The 22,369-nt window shown below is 41.9% G+C and overlaps 1 protein-coding gene and 1 long non-coding RNA gene across 15 annotated transcripts in view; one reads left to right on the forward strand and one right to left on the reverse strand.

The window, feature by feature from the left end:
* LOC146768364 (uncharacterized) overlaps positions 1 to 16,820 on the forward strand; it is a 37,945-nt gene extending 21,125 nt beyond the window's left edge. For all 3 annotated transcript variants that reach the window (XR_014953399.1, XR_014953401.1, XR_014953400.1), the window contains one exon: positions 1,029 to 16,820. This is a non-coding gene — a long non-coding RNA (uncharacterized LOC146768364). The remainder of the gene's footprint in view (positions 1 to 1,028) is intronic.
* MTCL1 (microtubule crosslinking factor 1) overlaps positions 2,614 to 22,369 on the reverse strand; it is a 101,719-nt gene continuing 81,963 nt past the window's right edge. For 8 of the 12 annotated variants that reach the window (XM_077784295.2, XM_085573743.1, XM_077784300.2 and 5 more), the window contains 5 exons: positions 20,145 to 20,399; positions 15,768 to 16,073; positions 13,500 to 13,531; positions 10,409 to 11,963; positions 2,614 to 3,847 (listed from right to left, as the gene is read on the reverse strand). In XM_077784295.2, the coding sequence (XP_077640421.2) occupies positions 3,638 to 3,847; positions 10,409 to 11,963; positions 13,500 to 13,531; positions 15,768 to 16,073; positions 20,145 to 20,399 (2,358 nt within the window). In that variant the 3' untranslated portion in view covers positions 2,614 to 3,637. Of the gene's footprint in view, positions 3,848 to 6,852; positions 6,911 to 10,408; positions 11,964 to 13,499; positions 13,532 to 15,767; positions 16,074 to 20,144; positions 20,400 to 22,369 lie in introns of all 12 variants that reach the window. The other 4 variants (XM_085573746.1, XM_085573745.1, XM_031504010.3 and 1 more) reach the window with 1 other exon arrangement.

Raw genomic sequence — 22,369 nt, forward strand, 5'->3', positions numbered from 1 at the left:
GGAAGGGATGAGGGGAAAATGCATACCTTGGGGTACTGTATGGTCATGGAGATTCCCTCTCTGCAGAGGAGGATGTAAAGGGAAAAGGGTAGTGGGGAAGGATGGTCCAAGCCTGGTCATTTTCCAGGCACTGAGGCACAACACAGGTGTGGTCTTGCCAGGTTGTCCTGTTTTGGGTATTTCCCTGTGAGCTTGGGTCAGTGAGTTAAGAGGCTGTACACCATTGCCACTGGTGTATATCCATGTCTCCCTGGGGTGTACAGTGGAGGGCAGCACACCGGGGACAGGTGACTGGGAAGAGGCAGGAAGTGGGAGAAAGGGGGGACTTCTCCTCCTCACGGTACCCACATGGACACATCAGTGTTGTGACCTGAGTGATACCCCATCACCCTGGGGTAGCACAGCCACCTCAAAAACTGTCTGAACTAGGAGGGATGCCACAGGTCACAGTCCTGATCCCCTCTGTATTGCAGGAGCAGGCAATATCCCAATGCCGTTGTCTCTGGCACCACAAACCCCTGGGTGAAATCCAGTTATTTCAGCCTTACCAAAGCTGTGATACATATATTCACAACCCCTTGCACTAACTTGTGTGCTAATCTGTGAGGCTTCTCCTGCCCTGATTATTCATGAGGCAGTAATTCAGATACCCCATAGGCACTGAGCTGCAGACTTTCTAAAAAGGCTTTTCATTTTCTCTCAGAAGATTTTAAAAGGACTTCAGATAGACTAGAGACTTGTCATTTGTTTTATGATTTATGTAAGTAATTGTGGAGCATGATGGAATAATGTGAAGTGGGTAGGAATGTCATAAACCTATCAGCAGTTATATTGGAAGAGAAAAGCCCTGTTATTTCCAAAGAGCCAGCCAGAAACATGGGATATTTCTCGATATCACTGTATTCACTAATTAGACTAGAAAGATTATGTTTAATTAATGTCATTCTTTTTAAGATTGCCCACAGAATCTCTAGTCATGCTTAACTTTCTCGTTCTTGCTATTGCTTTCTCTCTTGCTTTTGTTCCAGTGATTCCTGGTGTTTCAGAGCACTTTACCTGTCAAGCCACAAGCAGCTGCTTATCCTCACAGATCTTCAGGATGGTCAGCAGCTTTTTCTGCAAACTGGAATATCCTTGACTTGAAAGGCAAATACCATCCCCTGGCATCAAAGTGACAGATTAGTGGCCAGAGTTTTCTGGTGCATAATTAACAAAAAAATTACAGCTGTCACAAGAAAAAGAACATCATTTTTACTTGCTGGTTGTCAACATTGCTCATTCATTTACAACTTCCAATTGCTTCATCAAGGAGAAATAGCTTTTAAGGAAGCAACAACCTTCCCCTTATCCCTGCAAAGCTACTTTGAAAACAAACAAGGATTTTTCAGTTGTGGCTTAGTCTTCTCCAATAATCATTGTGACTCTTGTGCTTCACCTTCAAAACACTTCTTGCACGTTCTCCTCCTTCCACCCCCAAACCAAAATTAGTGCAGCAATTCAGCAATGTGTTGCAGGAGGATTTTCAAGCAAACAGGGTGGTCACCACAGACAATTTTAGGCATTCAGACTTGGGGATTATACTTAACTCATGAAAAAGGCTGGCAGTGAGGGTTTTTTTTGATAGCTGGGAAGGCAGCTATCACTAACATGACTATTCCTGCTCCACACTGGCACTGGACACCCCTTGCTCTGACTGTGGCACCAGAGAGCCATCAGAGAACAGCACTGTTCAGTCACTGCCCATTTGGTCATTTTTGTAACGATGACCCACAGTGGACATTTTGACCTCAGGTCAATAGCCACAGCCCTACCTGATATGGGAGAAATTAGACCTAAATTGGCTGTGATTTGGGAGACAGGGAGTTTGCTCTTATCCAACAGCTGAATTAAACTTCCTAGAAAGCCTGCTGTGACACAGCAGGACAGGATGTGAAGGGCTTATTTCTTGATAGAGCTAACCAGGAAGGCTTCTAGGGAGCCCAGATGGTGCTCTTCAACAAATGAGCCTCAGAAAACCTCAGCTAAGGAAACAGAATGGGAATGAGCCGGTTCAGCAATGGGATAACTAGTCAGAGCAGTTCTTGGGCTCCAGAGAAAGCATGTGGCCAAACAGATGGTCCTAGGCAAAGTAGCTTGAGAGGTTTCCACCTCTCAGAAGCGTGAATTCTTGGCTGCATTTACTTCAGTTTTACAAAAGCCCTGGTTATTGGTCTCTGTGTGTAATGCAGATGGTAAGTAAGCTTAGATTAATGCTGGACATGTCATATTTCTGGTGTTCCATTTAGCTGGCTGGTTTTCACTCCCAAGAGTAAGAAAACAACAAGCCATAGTGCCTCAGAGAAACTGAGAAGATAGGTCCTACAATCTGTGTGAGTAGATGTTTTGTGGAGTTCAGGGAGGGAATTTAGAAAGCTTCCCACGATCTGACCCAGTGTTCACAGGAGTCCATGGAGCACAGCATAATATTTGGTTTTGCTGTGATTTATTTAATATAAGGAAGCTTTTTTTCTTCCCTTATGAATAAAGGAGGAATTCAGGGGCTTTTATGTCCCCCAGTTAAATGAATCTGAGAAGTACTATCATAAAAAAAACATTATGAAGCACTCGAGCAGCTTGTAAATACTGAGGGTTTTATTTCCACTTCACATGGTCTCAAACAGACTCTTAAACAAGACCAGTTACAATTTAGTATGCCCAGAGATTTTCCATGGTTTTTCCAAAACGAAGGAAGTTCTCAGTAAACGCTGTACATAGCCAGTTGAACTGCTAACAATAATTTAAAAACTCTTTTTTGTATAGTCAATGCAAGAATACCAACAATAAAAGTACAGTACAGGTAAATTCACAACAATATTACAGTGAAACAGATTGACTCACATTTATGTGATGGTACAGTAGCAGTATGTACATGCACTAAAGTGCGAGGACCCAGAGGCATGCAAGTCAAGTATTGTAGGTGTATTTTACAGCTAACTCTGTAAGACTTTCTGAGGCATTCTTTTCTTTTTTTTTTTACACATTTACCTGTGTTTACCTGTATTCCCCTCCATCTCAATTAATTACAAGTCTAGTGAACGAGCTTAATGGCTTTCTTCACTACTTAAAAGGTATCGCTTCAGACAGTTGAAGCATCTTTAAGAATTTTACCTTTAAAAACCGATAACACTGACATTAAAATAGAATAAAATTAACTTAATACCCTAGTTTTACATGAAATAAAAATTAAAAAAAAAAACCTAACCCAAAATACCCAAAACTAAAACTGAAAACGTAACAGTGCAAATATAACCAAAAGGCAGTCAATATTTGGAGAGAGCACGAGCAAGTATTCAAATTCCCTTAAAACTTAATTTACATTTTATTTTAAATCTTACTTTTATATCATTTTAACCCTTTTTTTTTGTTGTTTTTGTTAATATACTGTATGTAGAAAAGATGGAGACAAAAATAGTTCTCTCAGCTATGAAAAAAATTAAGTTATTACAGGCACATAAACTGTTTCATTCTAGAAACACCTCTGTTTCCCAGGTTGCACATTCAGCAGCTGTGTCTGAGAACATTCTTTGACCTCTCCAAGCGGACCTCGCTCCTTCGTGGCAGAGACGGCTGGCGGGCGACCTGGCGGAGGCCAGCGCAGTCAGGCCGGCTCGCCGCCCTGGCTGGGGGTCTCTGCCAGCAGCTCCTTGCTTCCACACCCCTCTGAGGAAGTCAGGTCTCCGGTGGACTGCGGCTGTGAGGCAGCAGGGGAATGTGAGGCCCATCGTGACGGTGGGCGCCGGTTCGCTGGTCTCTCTGGCCGGGAGAAGCAGGGTTGGAGGGACGGGGCTAGTGCAGAACAAGGCAGTTCCTTGGCAGCCAAGAGAGCAAAATAGAGGTTAGTGACTTGCCTTAGAGACCGTCGGGATGCGCGGAGGATTAAGAAACAAAACCGCCAAACTAAAGCTAAGCGTGTGTCAGGGCGTGGGGCAAAAGCAAGCAGCGAACACCTGGCTGCGTGAGGGCTCCAGGTATCGCATCCGAGTCCGTGATTTATGGAACAGGTAAGGAGACAATGAAAGAAAGAGGGCGAGCTGGAGTAGCTGACACGCTTTCAATTGCTATTTCTCCTTGTGCTAGAAAAAGAAGAGCTGAGCGGTACATTTGCATAACAATTCAGGATAATCCACTATTCAACACTTTAAGTGCTGACCTAGCATAAAAAGACTAGGTTTGGCATTTGCAAGACAGGTGAAAAAAATCAACCACCGTCTCCTTTTTTCTTCCTTCAGAATTCAGACTTGACATGAAGGAGACTTCTTAGCACAGAATAATGACTACAGGGGTAGTTATGATCTCCAGCTGGGTTAAAGATGAGGCTTACCTACAGACTTCATTTTCTGGAACACTACTTCTAATTGCCAGCTGCTGAAGCCTGAACTGCAGGATTCAGAGGTACTCTATGTTAAAGGCAACATTCACAGAAATGGAAGAAATTGGAAATTTTATTCCTTCACCAAGTTTCCACTGTTCTGGCTTGGTTATCTTGCCTTTGCAATTAGAAACAATCTGTGGTTGTGATTTTTCACCCTGGCACTAAGTTGGTAATGATTTTAATATTCACAGACTTTGCTCAAAGTACAGTTGCACTTTTTGCTTTACTCTGAATGCTCTCTACATCAAGATGAGTGACTGTGAAAGCAAGTCTGTATCATAGGGCCAGAGCCAAACTTCTGAATTTCACTGCAAAATTTGAAATTTATAAAAGCAAGTCAGAGTAGTTCTCCAGCATCTAGCAATGTGTACACTAAACAGCAGTCACTGGAATGTACAGGGAAGCTCAATAAAAACCAAAGTCAGAATGCAAATAAAGTGATAAATGAAGAGAGAGACCAGAAATTATACAATGCAAAGGAAAAGCTGTGGCACAGTAAAATGCAGGGATACCAGGGCAGCAGGGAGGCCAGGATTCAGCACAGTTTCCCATGGAGAAAGAGAATAGTGACTAAGGTGGAGAATATTGGAGTAGGTAACATGATGTGATTGACAGTGAACAAACAAGGTGATACGACATTAAACTTCTCAGTTCCAGTAGAAGACCAAACAAGAATGTCATAGGACAGAAAGACCAATTTTGAAGACATAGAGTTGAGGTATGAGAAATGGAGCTGCTGACACCTGTTTTGGAGAGAGTGCATTGCTGGACTTGGGGAAGCCTCAGTGAAGGGTCAGTCCAGGGGTTTTGGGCAGCATGCAGCCAATGGGGTGATCTACAGCTGCACAACAGTGCTTGAGAAAGAGCTATGGCCAGCTGCCCTCAGCACTTGCAGAGCACCTCATCCTGCACCCCCTCCTCTCTGCATCCTCACCCCCCACCCCATCCCTGCGCCATAAACTTTACAAACCCTTGCTAAAACAGCAGTAAGGCTTAAATAGAAATTGGTGCTAACAAAAAGATTGAGTGTGTGTCCTTACTTCACCTTATCCCATTGTGCCTGGGGCAGCATATGGTCTGTGAAAGCTGCCACTAGACTCAGATTTGTTAAGAGAAACCCATCTGCGCAGCAACAGTCATGGGCAGCACAACACAGTGAAATGAGGCTATGAGATTTGCGGGTTTTGTCTTAGCCTCTTTCAAAAACGAGGCTTAAAATGATATCTTTATAGTGCTGCTTGCTCCTGGCTGCTCTATCCTAGTTTCAGAGCAGTAAATCAGAGTTAGCACAGAGATAACAAAATTTATTTCCACTGCTGCCTCCCCGTTCAAAAGCCTCTTTCCAGCACACCCGCAGATGTTGGTCAGCTTTTACCAAGCAGCAAGGTTAAGCTCATCTTATCTGTGATGTACACGTGTCCAGCAGCACACAAGGCTGTGCTAGTGATGGATATTGCTTCAGGGCCAAAAGTGACTGGCAGCAAAATCTTAGAAAGTGCTGGCTGCTGAGCCAGTCACCCCACCCTGCAGCATGGAAATCCAGCCATGACAAGGAAACTCTGCAGAATGGTTTGTGAAAACCCCTCCTCCCTTACTACATGTAGCTGTCATAGCTAGAAATGTTGGTTTTTTTTGTGGTTTTTTTTTTTTTTTAATAAATAACCTGTGAGTAATTTAGTTTGGTAGTTGCTCAGAGGTGTAGGTGGATAGGCAGCATTTCTTAGCCTGAACACTGAAAATGGGAAAGATGATTTCAGCTTCAGTTTCTAGCTATTTCCTAAAACAGGCTGTCAGCCACCATGGCTATGTCTATATTAATAAACAAAGAAAACAGTTTTCTCTTCTCTCTGAAGCAGAATGGATGGTCACAGCTTATATCTGCACAGTGTGTTCCCTCTACTGCGGCAACTGCAGCCACTGGACAGAAATGGGCCCAGAAGTGCTTAATGAGCAAAGGTGACTTTAGCCTCTAGCCCCAGGCTGGTGCCGAAGCTCCTTCCCAGCCCTCTCCACCTGCTGCTGTAGCCAGAACTAGAGGGAAGGCATCCTGGGGCATCCAGAAGCCTTGTGCAGTGCTGTGCATTTGTCAGGAAAAAAAAAAAAAGTTTGTCATGAATCTGAAATCTGGATCCCTCCCCAGCATTTTTGCATACCTTTGTGCCAGTCTTAAATTTTGCCACTTTAAAAAAGCTTAGCAAGAAACCCCAACAGCACAAATTTTGACTTAATGTGACCTCTTCCCAGCCTGTGCTGCTGCAGGACACGGCAGATGAGCTCCTGTCCTGAGCTCTTCCTGATTGTGATATACAAAGAATCCCACAGGGATGTCAGGTGCGTGTCGATACCTCTGGAGTTGTGGTCATTTATTTCCCTCTGTTAACCCACATGTTCAAGAATGACCGCCTTCGGAAAGCTCTGGAAACAAGGTAGAAAGGACTTACAGCAGTGAGGCAGGCAGGGTTAGAGTCCCCAGGGGGTAGTTAATAAGACAGTTTGGTTCTGGACAGAACAGACAGAAAAGAAAAAGAAAGCAAGTAGGTTGGAAAGAACTGTTTTAATTGATTATTTTTTTTAAGTGAAGATTTCATGTCTGCAAGGAAGAAGTCTCCCAATGTTACTACTCATTCAGATCATGTTACCAGTATTATCACAGGGAAACTAATAATCAAAAATAAAAGCCAAGCCACTGGAAGAAAAAGACTTAGAAAGAAAGGAAGCAAACAAACCAACCTTTTACAATCCTAGCACAGTTTCAGAAGTGGATATAACAATAAACAAACCAAACATTTCTACTCAGCAGAGAAAGATACCTCTTTTTCTTTGCCAACCTTGACTGGGGCTAGGGAAAAACCACATTACTATGAGAGGAATAAAGCTGTGGTTTTTTTCCTTTCATTTGATTTCAAGAGAGAGTTTCTGCTTAGGAAATCTTTAATAAGCAAGAAAATGGCTGTTAATGTTTGTTGCTTACACTTCTATTGCTCAGGTTTCATGACAACTCTTAGCCTCATCTTTCTCCGTTGTTTCTCTTCAGCAGTGACGCTGGATGGGAAACTCAAGCTTAACCAAAAGCCCTTTAATTCTGTCAACACCTTCCCTGATTTTCAACATTGCCCCTCCCATGCTGAATGGTTCAGTGACAAGCCTGTGGCAATTGCTTGGCCCTGGTGAGCAGAGGGTGCAGCACCTGCTCTCTCATCTGTGGGTCTGTGTGGATGGTCCTTTCACAGTGTTGTCTCCAGAAATGAGTCTGACTCCCAGTCCAGGACTGTTGTGTAACCTCCATGATCTACACCCTTGCTAGTCATAAAAGCAAAAATGTTCCTGAGGCTTTTACATTGTTAATTAGGTAATGCTAATCTGCATTTTTAATAGTAAAATGTATAAATCCTATGATACACACCTAAGATAGGAGTTTAGTGAATTAGCAAGGTAAGACACTAGTAGGCCACACTATGTGGATATGAATTTGCCTGTAAGCAGCTCTGGGCAAGTCAGAAAACACAAAGTTATTGCTGCTCTGTATGCATATACACTCACATGCACACACACATGTACATAAACAGATAAATATGTGAACTAGATTTCATATTTGCAGCAGGAATAAATAAGGAAATTATGTAACTAAACAACTCAGAAGCTCAAATTGAGGAAAAGTCACCAACAGGTGCTGCATGCAAGTTTAAAAGTCATTAATATGCTATGGCTGCAGAACCCAGAAGGCGTTTGGTGGTAAGAAGGGCACTTGACTTGGCCAGAAACCAGCAGGTCAGAGGGAAGCAGAGCAGGAATCTACAAGAGGGTGGAAGCATTGTGTCAGCGCTGCCCCAAGCACAAACCTGCCTCCTTCAAGATCATAATTCCCTGAACAGCTGTGTCTGGCTTTGTACAAAATGTGCTAAGAGACTTTGTACAAAGTGTAATTTGTGCGGTCAGGGTAATCCACAAATAACTCAAGGCACCTGCAGAGTCTAAACTTATTTGTGGATGTTTTTTTTTTCAGCAGCAAACCCACGCTTCCCTTGAGTACATCTTCCAGAGCACCATCTCAGTTAGGAAAAGCTAAGCTCATTGTGGAAATGCCCACCAGTTTCCTTTTCAATCCACATTCCTGAGAAATGCTAGGAGCAGCCAAAGAACAAAACCTGTGCATGTAGACTACAGTTATAACAACATGTAGGAGTTGCAAGGAGAAACAAGTCTTAGCTCTAGGGCTCATAACTCAAAAAATTAGACAAAAGATACTGAGAATTCACAAAAAGGAGCAATTTTCTGCCATTTTAAGGGTCAATTATATTTTGATAAATAGCTTTTACCCAAATCTCTCTGTGCATCAAATTCAGGTACTGCTGCTATTTTGTGTTTTGCCAACAGGATGGATGACATGCATCTATTTATATTTGAAATCTACTGAGGCAGTTAAAAGATACAGGAGGAAATCAAGAGTTTCCAGAGTTAACTTGAAAGCAAAGCTGAATTGAACTTGTTAAGAGTACAACACACTTCCTAATACAGACCAGTAGTGTATTCCCAGTATTTCAAACTAAGGACAAAATACAGAGAGAGCTGGAAAACGTCAAATAAATGAGGCTGCTTCCCACCTTTATTCACTCTGAGGTTTGTGCACAAAGACCACTTTCACTAACTAGTATTTATAATGTGCATGTGGTTTCCTTCTTTTCCTTTTTTAATTGGAAAACTTCCCTGCTTATATCTGTTTAAACTGCACATAGGGAATAAATCCTTAGGTTTGGATTGTCTGTTTGGGAAAAAAGATCACATCATCTGAGCAATACCTATAAAAAAGGAACTGAGAACCACCCACTTGGTGAACCAAAGATTTCAGGATATTCCTGGATATCCTTCATGCCACATGTTGAGTTAGAAAGCGAGGTTTGAACCTTCCCTTCTGAGGTATCTGAGGCAGGGGTAGTAGGAGTCTGCCCAGCAAAGGCAAGGTGGATGTATGGGGTGTGCAGGCGTTAAGGAGCTGCTTCCCTGGAGCCAAGGCTCACCACAAGATTAGGATGCTGAAGGGGCAGCACAGGGCAGAGAGGATGAGGAGTGCTTGCCTCTGCACTGGGGACTGTCACCAACCAGCAATACACACCCCTTTTCATGGCTGTACCAGAAAGGCAACATATGCATGTAAGAGCTGGGCATAATTCAGCTTTTCTGGATTTCTTAAGAGTAAGACTTTCAAGTGCTCTCAAAGGTTCACCAGAAATAGGAGATTTAAATACTGGTAACTGAAAGTTTTCATCCATCATTACACCTTCAATTTTTGTTGATTGCTGTTGTACCTGAGACTGACCCTCAACATCTGGGCACACTTGCTGCAACAGATGATGACTTGACAAAATACCAGCAAGGAGTTCTTAAACACTAAATAGGTATGTGTCTAGATTAGTTGATTACATGTGTATTTTTTGCTTTTTGTTATTTTTGTGAGGCAGCAGCAGTCAGTACCAAACATCATGCCATTCAATCACATTCACAGACCTGAGCCAAACTTAATCAGATACATTCAGGGAAGAAATGCTGAAGGCCCTGAAGGTTTGCTCCAGGGCACTGTAAAGACTATTTTTCACAAAAACTTGTTAAGACCCATTCTTGTGTAGGAGAAAGAATCTACCTTTCCATCCAGCATAAAAATTTATTCAAACCCAGTGTCCCTAGAGCATCTGTAACCTGTGGTGTATTTTGTGACAGACAACCTTATCCCAGCTGTTCAGGGAAAAAACATTTTTTATCCCATAAAGATAAAACTCTTCTGATGCTTTCAAGCCAAATAAGCTGCCAGGATAGAAATTCAATTCTTTCATGCATTCTTCAGTGACTAATCCAAAGTTTCATGACTGGAAATTGCTGGTGGTACCAGGACAGGACTAGGATATTCACTGTAAATACTCAGTAGGACTGCAAGAGATCTCATAATACATTTGCTCAAAGAAGAGTGCACTTAGCTATAGGAGGAAAAACAAGCAAATTCATTACCTCTATGGACCCTGGATCTACTTTGACAATTTCTCCTGTGCTGTTGTCATTGCTAAGATTTGGTGGGCTGTGTGAACGTAGCCTTCTCTCTTCCTTTAAGGCATGCTCCAGAAGTTTCTTATTCAATATCCTGGCAGCATTTTCTGCAAGTGTGTACCCTGGAGGAGCAGATAAGTCCTGCCTAATACTTGTCACCTCAGATCCTTCTTCCTTTTGTGTCTCTGTCCCCAGACGGAGAGGACTAGGTGATCTGCCACGGGCATTTGTACATGGCTCCTGCAATGTGCCCAGTTCTGCTCTGGGTTCTGCTGACCTGGACCGGCTGCCAGATCTGGAGCATTTTTGGAAGGTCTCGTGAAAGGTGGGGCTATGGTCAATGATGTTGAACAAACTGGACAGGCCATCATTGATAGTGGTGTGGACAGGACTCTCCCGTGTGGTAGTCGATCGAGCCCAAGCGGACTCACTGAATCCTTTCTGAGGCGTGCCAGGCAAAGTCCGGTTATTTGGCTGGTCTGATTTGGGAAGGACTTTTCTTTGCAGCTTTGGAGAGCCGTATTTGGGGGAGCAGCATGTGCGTTCAAACTTAGCCTGGACCTTTTCAATGACGGGGGTTACCTGCCTGCTTCTTAGGCTTCTGGATGGTGACGAGACAGGCGTGGACCCCCCCTTTGGTGTCAGACACTTGTGTGGACTGCTGGTGATACTGCGCAGGGTTTCCGTCTGCAAGCCGACGCTGATGGTCTGGGTGGTCTGCGTCCCTGTCGTTCTCATGCCGTTGGTTTGGCACGCCGTGTCCTTAAACTGAGGCTCTGTGGAGTTGGAGCGTATTGCGTTCCGGACAGAGAAAGCGACCTCCTTCATGTCATCACTCATGTTCTTGGACATCTCCAAGCTGTGCAAGGGTGAGGCAAAGCCCACAGTAGTGCAAATAGGACGTTCAATGGGATGAAGACCATTCTCCAGAAAATCTTTATGGTGTTTGGCCAGGTCACACGACCACCTTCCAAACATATCCGAGGAAGCACCTTTTGTCTCAGTGACGTTCCCCATAGCTTTGGTCACAGAAAACAGGAAGTCTGGCTCAGCCTGGCTTTTCCCTTCATTGCCAGCTATCACTGAGTTATCGAACCTACGGACAACCGGTGGGCTGTGAAATACCCGCACTCCCATTTTGTCATTTACACTGTGACTCCTCGTTGGCTGCTTCTGGCAGTGCTCTGGGCTGGTCATGGTGTTGGTGGTCATAGTGACACTGGTGGTGAGGTACCATGAGGATGCCTGGAATGGATCTGAAGCAGGATCATTCCCGGCTTTTCCAATTTCTGTCCTTTCTGCCCAACTCTCTGCAGGCTTCTCAGTTGCCCCACCATGGTTCTTAGCGTTACTGTAATCCCAGTTTTTGTTGAACTCCTCAATGTATTTCAGATCATCAGGAGACAAGGGAGGTGTTATATCATCTTTGCTGCCAGATGAAGGTAAATTTTTTTCTGGTAGAAATGGAGAAATATCCATCAGGCGCTGAAATTCGGACATGGAAGAAACAGACATTGCCCTGGAGAGAGGAACACAAGAGAGTCACTCCTGTGCCTGAAATTGTTGCACAGTAACTTCTTTTCACCAGCAAAACTCTGGAAACCCAACTTTCATCATCTCCTTACATATAAAACCCTTCAATCATTGAATCACAGACTGTCCTGAGTTGGAAGGGACCCACAAGGATCATCGAAGTCTAACTTTTGGTCCTGCATACCTCGAAAAAGACACCGTGTGCCTGAGAGAATTGTCCAAACACACCCTAAACTCTGGCAGGCTTGATACCATGGCCACTTCCCTAAGGAGCCTGTTCCAGTGCTCAAGTACCCTCTGAGCAAAAAACGTTTTCCTACTCTCCTTCCTTTAGCCCTTTCTTTAAGTCCCCTTTTACTTATCTTTGATATAGCTGTGAATGCAAACATCTGTGATATGCCATTAAAAGTACCAAATGGTTTATTAGAGGTTCTTAATTTACTGCTTTCCCATGGATTACTGCTAGGCAAATATCTGTAGTGTGATAGGAGTAGGATGTATCTCAGAATTATACCATTCACAGGAAATGAGTGTTTGTGACAATAAGAGGCACACTTTTCAAAGCAAGTGTAGAGTATTTCTGACCTGCTGGGAAATCATCAAGTCCATGCTCACTCCTGAGACTGCCCATATTGTACAGCTGAAGTGCAGTGATGTGGGACATTGAACTGGCTTGGTGAGTTGAGCTCATGATGAAATTTAACCAAGGGAATCTCTCTAAGTGATAATGCTGAATGGCTCTCTCGCATTTTACTAATTTGTACAAATCACAGGCATTCAGATGAGTTATTCTACTGCTTTATTTTAAGGAAAAAAAATTTGAATGGGACTAAATGAAAATGCAAATAAGTGTAGCTGGTTCAATGAGGTAACTCATTGAGAAGTCAGTGATCCAAAGGATAGAGCCAAATCACACTGAGTTTTTAATCAAGAGGTCCTGCTGTAGTTAGGGTGTGTCTCTGTTAGGGATTCAGGTGAGTATGGTTTCTAAATGGATATCCTAGTAAGATGCTCTGGTTTGCATCAGGAGAGCAATCTCAGAGAGCAGAGGCTTCATTCCTTTGGGATGAAAATGAGCTGAAGATGTTCTCCAGAAGCACAACTAATGCATTCTAGGGTTTGGTGGGTATTCAGCCCATGGGATAAGACCAGAACCAATCCAAAGCAAAATATCCCTGACATGCAGCAGCATATCATGTCCTCAGCACCAAGTGTTTTCCTTTACATATGGATGTCTGCAGTGTGTACTGCATTGCTTGCCGGAGTAGATTTAACTGTAAGGTGCAGCTTCATACACTTTCATAGTTTGTTCTTTGTGCACAGCAGCTGAATGTGGCCCAAGTTAACCAGAGTAGAGCTGAAGCATATTGAGACAAATGAATCCCTGGGTGCATCCTTTAATCTAGCTTGCAGGCTGTTTAGGAGGTGGCAAGGCTATGTCCTGGCCTGTGGCTTGGGTGCAGAGAGTCATACCTTCAGCAGCTGAGTATTTGCTGGGCTTTCTCTTGCAAGTTTTACTCACCTTTGAAGATTTCCTTTGTGTGTTTCTTCCTCCTGAATGAAAACAGAAACAAGCAGGATAAGTTATTTCTAAAGGTGTTGGTAGCATTAGCTTATGGGTATTGTGTCATTCTCTTCCCATTAGTTCCACCAGGTATGTTTGTCTCTAAAAAGTGTCTGATTTTCTCTCTGATATAGATTTTAAAGTGCCAGTGGGGATATTCTTCACTTTATACATAGGCAGGAGAGTGGGCAATCCCATCAGGATAACACACTGCACAGGTAAAGCCTATATGTCAAATCTACAACAGCTTTGAACTTTTATATTCCCATGCAATCACAAATAGATGTAGGCCAAAAAAGACTTTTTTCCCCACAATATATTGTTTCAGACTATATATTTTTGAGTGACCTTTTTTCTGTGGTGGCAACCTACTTTATGCAAGAAGCCTAGCTGTGCTGAAATAAAAGAGAAACTGAGTTCCTTTGACATAATATTTCATTATACGTTTTCTAGGAACCAACAAGCACACCAATTAAAATTCCTTAAGCTTGACATATTAAATGTGTGGGAAGACTGGCTTGTTTTGTAGATGGAATACCTACAGCTTGCTAACAGCATTAAAATGTTTTTATTTCCCAGTTATTTCCTTGTGACAATTCCCATAATGAGTTGGGGTTTTAAATAGCTACTTCTGAAGCATTTGCGCTACAGTTATTCTGTTTACTTATATTTCTAAGTAACCTACAGGGAATGCAAAATAGGATCAGGGGAAAAAACAGAGCATTGGTACTGTACGTATTTTATTTGACTTGTGAAATCAAGAACATTACCAAAAGTCCATTTCAGTTTGGGTCTGTTTAAAAACAGCACTGCTTAACTCAGCAAATACCTTTCTGGTATTTATCCCGGGTCAGGGAAAAAAATAGTAGGAAACTGATCCTCCTTGCATTCACTGTGGTATAATTCTGGAATAACGTTGGTGGCTTCAGTAGAGTTACTGCAGGTCAGTAAATCTGACATAACTGAATGCATAGTCAGGGTGAATGCTGGATTGACTTCTACTGCAGTTAGTACCAGAAAGAAAATAAGTGAAGGGTAGAGTCAGCAAGCTGAAGCTGCCTCTGTGCATCCTTAGTTAAGCTACTCATTAAACTCCCATCAGTCTTGCTTCAGCAAACCCTCTAAGGCAAAATTACTTTGCCCAGGTTTCCCTAAAATATGCTTTGAAGGAAAGAAGCTATGCAGATATCACCAAGGGCAAATTTTGCTGCCCATCCTTTTGTTAATGGTGGTAATATCAGAAAACAGAAGAGATTTTCTCTGAAAATCAGACTGAATTTGAAGGAATGGGAACAGCAATCAAAATTAAGCACAAAACTTAGTTCCCTGATAGTGTTACCAACATTCTTCACTGAACACTTGGACATGTATGAAAAAAAGGCTAAGAAATAATAAATATGGGATCCCACACTGCCAACAATACACTTATGGCACGGAGGGAAGAAAATCTAACTGGAACACATAGCTACCTACAGCTATGTAAAAAGGACAGTCACATTTCTTGTCTCTGTTAATCCTTTTTTCTCTTCTTCCTCTCAAAGAACTTGATTTCTCAATCCTTTAGTTTTATATCAGCATTTGGGGACAAGGATGCTTGGTTGCACTCAGAAGCAATATAAACAAACTGTGAAGACCTGGAACTGATGAAAATAAGTCTGCCACGGTGGAGGACACAGACTTCATTTGCCATTTCCTGCTGTTGTCTTTTAGCACTGTGTTTTATGTCTTTATAGCTTTATGGTGTGACTTCAGGGTAGGTACTTTGCTGATAAATAACTTTATTATTTTAACATCTCACTTACTCATGCTGATCTGTTTCGAAAGCAACCACGGCAGAACAATCAGAAGTGCCTCTCTACAGCACTAGCTGCTTTACTAACAAAGTAAAGCCCATGTTTCTTCATAAATATGTATCTGCTTACAATTGGAAAAGATTTAAGACCTCCTAAGCCAATACATGGTGTCAAATATAGTTCTCATACATAACATGAATGGCCACAAGATGAAGTAATCTTTGGGACCTTCAGGCTGGCTTCCAGTTTCTCAGGTGACTGACACTGGTCTAATCAGCTTATAAGAAGGAATGAAAACTTGTCAATATCAAATTTACTACTGGGTAACTGTAAGCAGTGCCTGTGACACAACATCTCACTTCCTACAGCAGGGGAGCTGTATTGATTCTGACAGAAGAGATAACAGCATGATAAAATGTAGAAGAGCTCATACTTCTGTTAGCCCAGTCAAGAATTTCTCCCGCTCCAGGTGCCGAGAGCGATGCTCATCGGGCTCGTCGGGGGGGTCGAGGGACAGTGATTCCAGGAAGAGGTTTTCCGTGGCGCTGCACCGGTCGCTCTCCTTCAGCTTGGACAGCGACCGCTCATCAAACTGGATGGTGTCGGAGTCGGAGTAGGACCTGGACCCCATGGAACGGGGCACGCGGAGGCTCCCCTGCGGCGTAAACGGCCGCCGGCTGCTCTCGCTCTGCTCACACATCAAACCACCTCCTCTCCGTGGGCTCGCTTCTTTCTGGAGCTGGAGACAAGGCAGATTAAAAGGAACAGCAATTAGTGTATGGCATTTGGCAGAACTTGTCCTTCCCCAGGAGCGAGGCACCCATGCCCTGGGGATTACAGCCCTGCCCCAGGGGTGCACCTCCAAGGGACACTGGCCTTGCTCTACTGGTTGTTGCACAAAGAAAGACTTCTCTCAAACTTTGATGCTATTACTCATGGGAGTTTGAGTGACTAAATGTGTATATGCACAATTTTGCTTATTTACATCTATATGTATACATATATACACGCTGAGTATATATGTATATACAAAATAATGCATTTATCTGTAATCTGATTTTTAAAGAAACAAATCAACACAGACTGTTATTTAAAAGCAATCTTGATAGCAGTACAAGTAAAAGCTGATGGAAGGCTGAGCAAATTGCCTTCTCATCAAAACAAAGACATTTTTCTCCTGGTCAGCAACACAAAGCCTATGCTTTTATGTATATCACTTGTTTCCAGAGGTGGAAAATTATGCTTAAAAAAACCCAAAAGCTTTGTTTTATAAATGGCCTAGCCTGAATGCATGTCTGGAAAGTTGAGTATTTGTACAGAACAGCATTGTCAAAGGCATGAATTAGGCATTCAGAACATGTTCAAAGAAAATGTATATTTACAGAAGGAGCATCAAAGCCATTAACTCTACGTTTTTCAAAAGCTGGTGAATAGAGGGCAAACCATTAGTGAAATTGCCAATATTAAAATTAGATTATGTTATCAATTTCTCTTTTAATTGTAAATGCAACAGTATGGATGAAGTAAGTGATACTTTCAAACATGATAAATGACTGCAGGAATCTGATAAGAACTCTGATGTTTTGCTAGAGCAGCATGTTAAGATTAGTGACAAAAAACTGAATATGCAAGTCATTCACTAGGGCCCTGGAAACTGAGAACCTGCAAAACATATTTATCTTGCTGCTTGTGTTTGGAAAAATAAGCAGATATTGTAGTGCTTAATTTAGACCAAACCATTTAAGGTCCCAAATGATTAAATTTACACTTGAGATGAAAATAGTGAGATTTTTTTTTCTTGATTCAGGTCTACAGAAAGGGAAATGCATCTTCAGTGTTTTGTTCATGATGTACAAAATCTGAAACAGTTTCATTAAATGGAGGTGTTCTGTAAAGGCAAGGGGTGGAAGGTATATATCAAGGGAGCCTGGGTGCCATTCCTGAGTATATGGGCAAGATTCAATAGAAGGAGAAATGGTAATTACATGCTTTCTTTATAGATAGCTCCAATTGCAAGCCCTTCAGAGTTTTAGGGATTCTATAAGGACAATGTTTTAGAAATCTTTATGAGAAAACAGTATCAGTACTTCCTTACTCCCTGAACGTCAGAGAGCTGACAGGAGAATTAAAGCGACAAATATTGTCCTATCTTTTAAATAATGGGTAATAATTTTGAGTCCCCTTGTTTTTATACCTTTAAATACACAATTTTCATACAGGTGATCTTGTGAATTTAAATATTTGTCATTGTGTTCTGTGCACAATTAGCTTTAGGAGCATAGGGGAGGGAGATTCTCTAAGGGGAAATGATGTGACAGAGTACTTAAAAAGAAAAAACAACAACTGTGAGCTCTGAAGAAAGTAGGTCATCATGTTTTTTCTATGCCAGCAGTATTCCCATCACCATCCAGAGTAAAGTACTTTATATATTTTATACATTGGTGTGACTTCCCTCTTATCATACATGTATTATTCAGGAGCTGCGTGAAAGCAGACTGGCATAAAGCATTAGAATGAAATGTGGCACACATGCTTCTGCTATCTCTTGGACTTTGTTTCAAACATACACAGTGGTGTAGTCTCCTCATCCTCTGTGTATGGCCATACATGGAATACACACACCAAAACCCTGGGGAGTAGGACTTCAGAGATATACTAATTGTTTCCATATAAAGCAGGGCATGACTGCAATCTGAGACAATATTCAACTAAAAGCTTGCAAATATTTGGAAGCTTCCTGTCACACAGGGAAATGTTTGATTATAAGCAAAGATGGGGTTATGAAGTTTTGTAGGCAGGTAGCCAAGATTTCAAATGCTATTTCTGGTCATTTAGTCCTCTGAAGTTAGTTTGACATAATATTTTTTATTTCCCCTGTTCATTGCCAATTCTGTGTACAACTCTGTTGGCACAGTAAATATATAGTTAAAGCCCTAGAGGTTTCAGAAACATAACAAAAGAAATGAGTTCCAGCACTAGCTAAGAGCTATTTTTTGTAGGCTCTCCCAGGATGACACTGAGAGGTTATGCCAGGTTTTAAGAGAATGAAAAGCTAGGTAACATTAACAGGGATTTCTCTGTGGCTTCCTTCAATGTGCCCCATTCTCAGGGAATGGAAAAAGCAGTCTTTAACCAGGTTAAGTCCCTCAAGCTATTGAGGATATACCTAAAACCTGGCAATTTATAAAAACATAAAAAATAAAATAAACATCCAAAGAGGTACCAGTGACTTTTCAAAAAAACGTTTCTATGTCCTTAGTATACTGGAAAATTTTCCAAGGGTTATTTAATTGCCATTGTGCATGAAGAATCCATAGGAGGTAGTTTGGCCACTACAATCCAACAGTTAGAAACCAGCTCACTCAAGCCATGGAAAACTAACTAAGGCACTATCTGCCACTGAACCCTGCAAGCCAGAAACTTTGCATGATGAGCTTTGCTATAAGGCTTACAGGCTCTGATGGTCTTATCTTAGGAGATGCACTACTGTGTTGCATTATAAGGGCTAGCTCAAAAAGCTGCATGGAGTACACACTTAACCCCTCAGATATTCAAGAGATTAAAAAATTCAGAATATTGTTTGTTGATATTTTGAAATTTAGAAGCTCAAAAATCACCTTTCTTGGTCTATAAAACCTTAATGTTTGGCACTGTCCACTCAGACCTATACTTCTAGCATTGATTTTAGAAATACCCACATGAGCATGGGATTTTCCTAAGTGCTTCTCTGTGGGTTTAATAGCCACAGCTCAAACCAAGGTTGTCTTGTACTCATAATAATATTTCCAGCCTGGTGTCTTTTCTTTAACTTCTTTGTTCAGCCCTGATGTGGGAACATGAGACACAGACATTGAATCCTTTTCAAAAATTGATCATGAAGGTACACCGGGCTTTCATTGATTTAAACTTGAGAGGCCATTCTGTGCTTTTCTCAAGTATAATGCTCTCTAAAGAGCATGCACAAGTCATCCATTTCTGATGTCCTAAGGACAGAAAGAATTCAGTTAGCTGAGAACCCACAATTTCAGTTGTTTCTCTTGCTTTTCCTGGAATGCATGACTCAGAGCTGAACAATGTTCAGTCAAAAACGGTATTTTAACTTCCCCTCATAAAACTTCATTTTTTATGTGGCTTCCAGGCTGATAATAAATTCATTAGGTATTATTTGTCTCTAATACTAAGCAGATGAAAATACAGATAGGAACGAAAAAAGGGGGTAGGTATGCATTTCCCAGATTTGCAAGTGATAACAAAATTAATGTGACCAATATTCTTCTGAATATCTAGTACTGATACCTGTGTTTGTTATCAGTTAGGGCTCTTCATGTTAACTCCTGTGCTCCTTTTCCAGAGAAATAGAATTCAATTGAGACTGAACAGATGCAGCATCTGCATCTTTGGTGGCAAATTCATGGATGAACAGTCTCTTCCAGCAAGAAGTTGTGTACCAAAACCTGAGTATCTCTTTGGGTTGAGTGTTTTAGCACAGAGATGCACTAAAGCTTTCAAACAGAATGTGACCATGCTTGTCCAGGGTAATTGAAATGAGGAAATGACCTCTAACCTAGAGCTGATTTCTCATAAGTGGTCTTTTATAGGGATTATGAGCATTTTCCTTTTACTCCCTTGTGTACATAAATTGTTTCGTAACATGAGAAACATTGATGTAGCCAAGGAAGCAAAATCATTCCTGTGCTGCTTCTTAATGCTGTCCCTTGAGTTTGTCCTGAGTGTAGTAATGGTACAATGGCCTCATTCTTTCAGACTGCACTGCTCACCCGAGGTGACTCCTTACCTGACAGCCCCTTACCTGCTCTATCCGCCTGAGCAGCTCCTTCTTTTGACGGTCCCATTCTCGCCGGTCCCTATCAAGCCTGTCCAAGAGCTCCACCTTTTCCCGGTTCCAGTTCTTCTCACTGTGCTGGATTTGCCAGCGGAGGTCCATCACCACACTGTGACTGTCAGCCAGAAGCTTCTTGTGCTCTTCTCTTTCCCTTTTAAAAGCTCCCTTTGCATCCAAACCGAGACCTGTTTCTCCAGAGGTATTCTCACTCTTCCCTTCCAGCTAGCAATAAAGTCAAATGTTACTAGGAATATTCTGCAATAAAAACCTGTGCCTGAAAATGCATTAAAGACCTAACTTTGCAAAGGTAATGGCAGAATAATAGCAATTATTACATCTTAAGATCTCAATAAATGATCAAGTATTTTTAGAATGGAAAAAGTTTTAACATCAAGACAGTGAAAACTACAGAAAATAACTTCTCAAGCTCTACCAGTACATGCTCTTAAAGCACCAGTTACGATTTTCTGATGGGTATATAGGTACCAGTAATGAAGGAAACATGGAGATAAACTCCAACCTTATCATTATCTCTGAGACAATTTTCAGAACAATGTCCTTGGCTACTGCTCTGATTTTGTGCTCTTGCTCAGTTCACCTGAAACCTAAGGAATGTGAATTCATCTTCTGAGGAGGCTTATCCCACAACAACGCTCAGCAGTGGTGTTATTGTATGACTCTCCTGCCTTCCAACAAGAGAAGGTGTTAGCAGCAACAGCAGCAGGTGCACCAAGATCATCCTCCCATCTCCAAGGTTCTGGATTCTGAACTGATTTCAAGGGCAGTTATCTGATGCCACCTTCCCTCCCTTCTTCAATTTCATGATCGGGGTCAGCTTAAACAGATCAGAAGAGCTGGCCCAAGGCAATAGATTCATAGGAAAACAAAAGCTTCAGGAGGTCTCTAGTTCCACCTTCTGCTTCCAACATGGACTCTGAGATCAGAATGGGTTGTACAGGACTTTGTTCGGATGGATCCTGAAAAACCTCCAAGTGCAGAGATTGTACAACTTCTCTGATCAAGCTGGGCCAGTGCTGGACTGTTGTCAGAGGGAAAAAGTGCTCAATTGTTTTGTGTAACTTCAAGTGAGTGAAGAATTTATCCTTGGAATCTGACCTTGTGTTGACAGTTCAGTAGATGTGTGTGTGACTCAGAATGGGATACATCTTCATCCCCTAGCTCTGCAGGTGAAATGAAGTGAAAACTCATTTCCACCTCTGGAGTTAATGTTGTCCTCAAAAATGAGAGGCAGCAGGTCTGCTGGGAAGCATATTCCTCTAACAAGAGTGAAGGACAACACCTTCACCTTGCCCTTTGTGGAAAATAAGCCCAAACTTTCTGAGCAAAGAAATTTCAGACTGGATTCAGGAGTGATGCTTACTAGTCTCTGGAATAGCCTTCCCAAACAATTGACTGAGAGATTACTGCCTGAGTTACTTAAATTGTACTGAGCTGCAGATAACATCCTGTTACACCCACTTGAAGTGACAGGGAAATCTCAAAAACACCGGCATCTTCTACCGCTAATTTTCAGAGTCCAGTTGTTGTTTTTTTTTTTTTCAAATAACCAAACAACCAAACAAAAAAAATTCCATTTTGAAATAGCAGAATCCTATTTTAACAAAGTCAACATGACATCATCTTTCTCACACCTGTGTACAACATTATATGATATATGATATGATATGATATGATATGATATGATATGATATGATATGATATGATATGATATATTATATTCACCCCAGGCATCCTGAAGCTGGACAATTGGTCAGCATCCTAGTGAGGGACGCCCATATCTTTAATGGGTCCCATGTCCTCAATGCAAATTCTCAAAGCATACACAGGGTTTGGTCCCTAACACTAACTCCCTAACAAATAGCACCCATTGCCCAGTAATTACCAAGTGTTATATATTATTTCCAGCAGAGCAGTGGAGGTAGCAGAGACTGGTAAAAGCCCCAGAAGGAAGGGTGGAAACCCCTGAGCAAGAGTGGCAGCACCATCCTGGTGCCAAACACCAGCCAAAGTAGCAGCCTGGAAGTTTATTGCCCATGCAAAGGCAAAATAGGAAAGCTTGGCAGTTCTGTGGTCAGACTTTCCCTAAGTATTGTTCTTTGTTGCCATCTCAAGCCTAAGGTAAATCTGTCACCAAGACATTTTAAAAGGAGTCAAAACAGGAACTGATTTTT

Source organism: Lonchura striata, chromosome 2, assembly GCF_050655825.1.
Source record: "Lonchura striata isolate lonStrDom1 chromosome 2, ASM5065582v1, whole genome shotgun sequence".
Classification (NCBI taxonomy): Eukaryota; Metazoa; Chordata; class Aves; order Passeriformes; family Estrildidae; genus Lonchura; species Lonchura striata.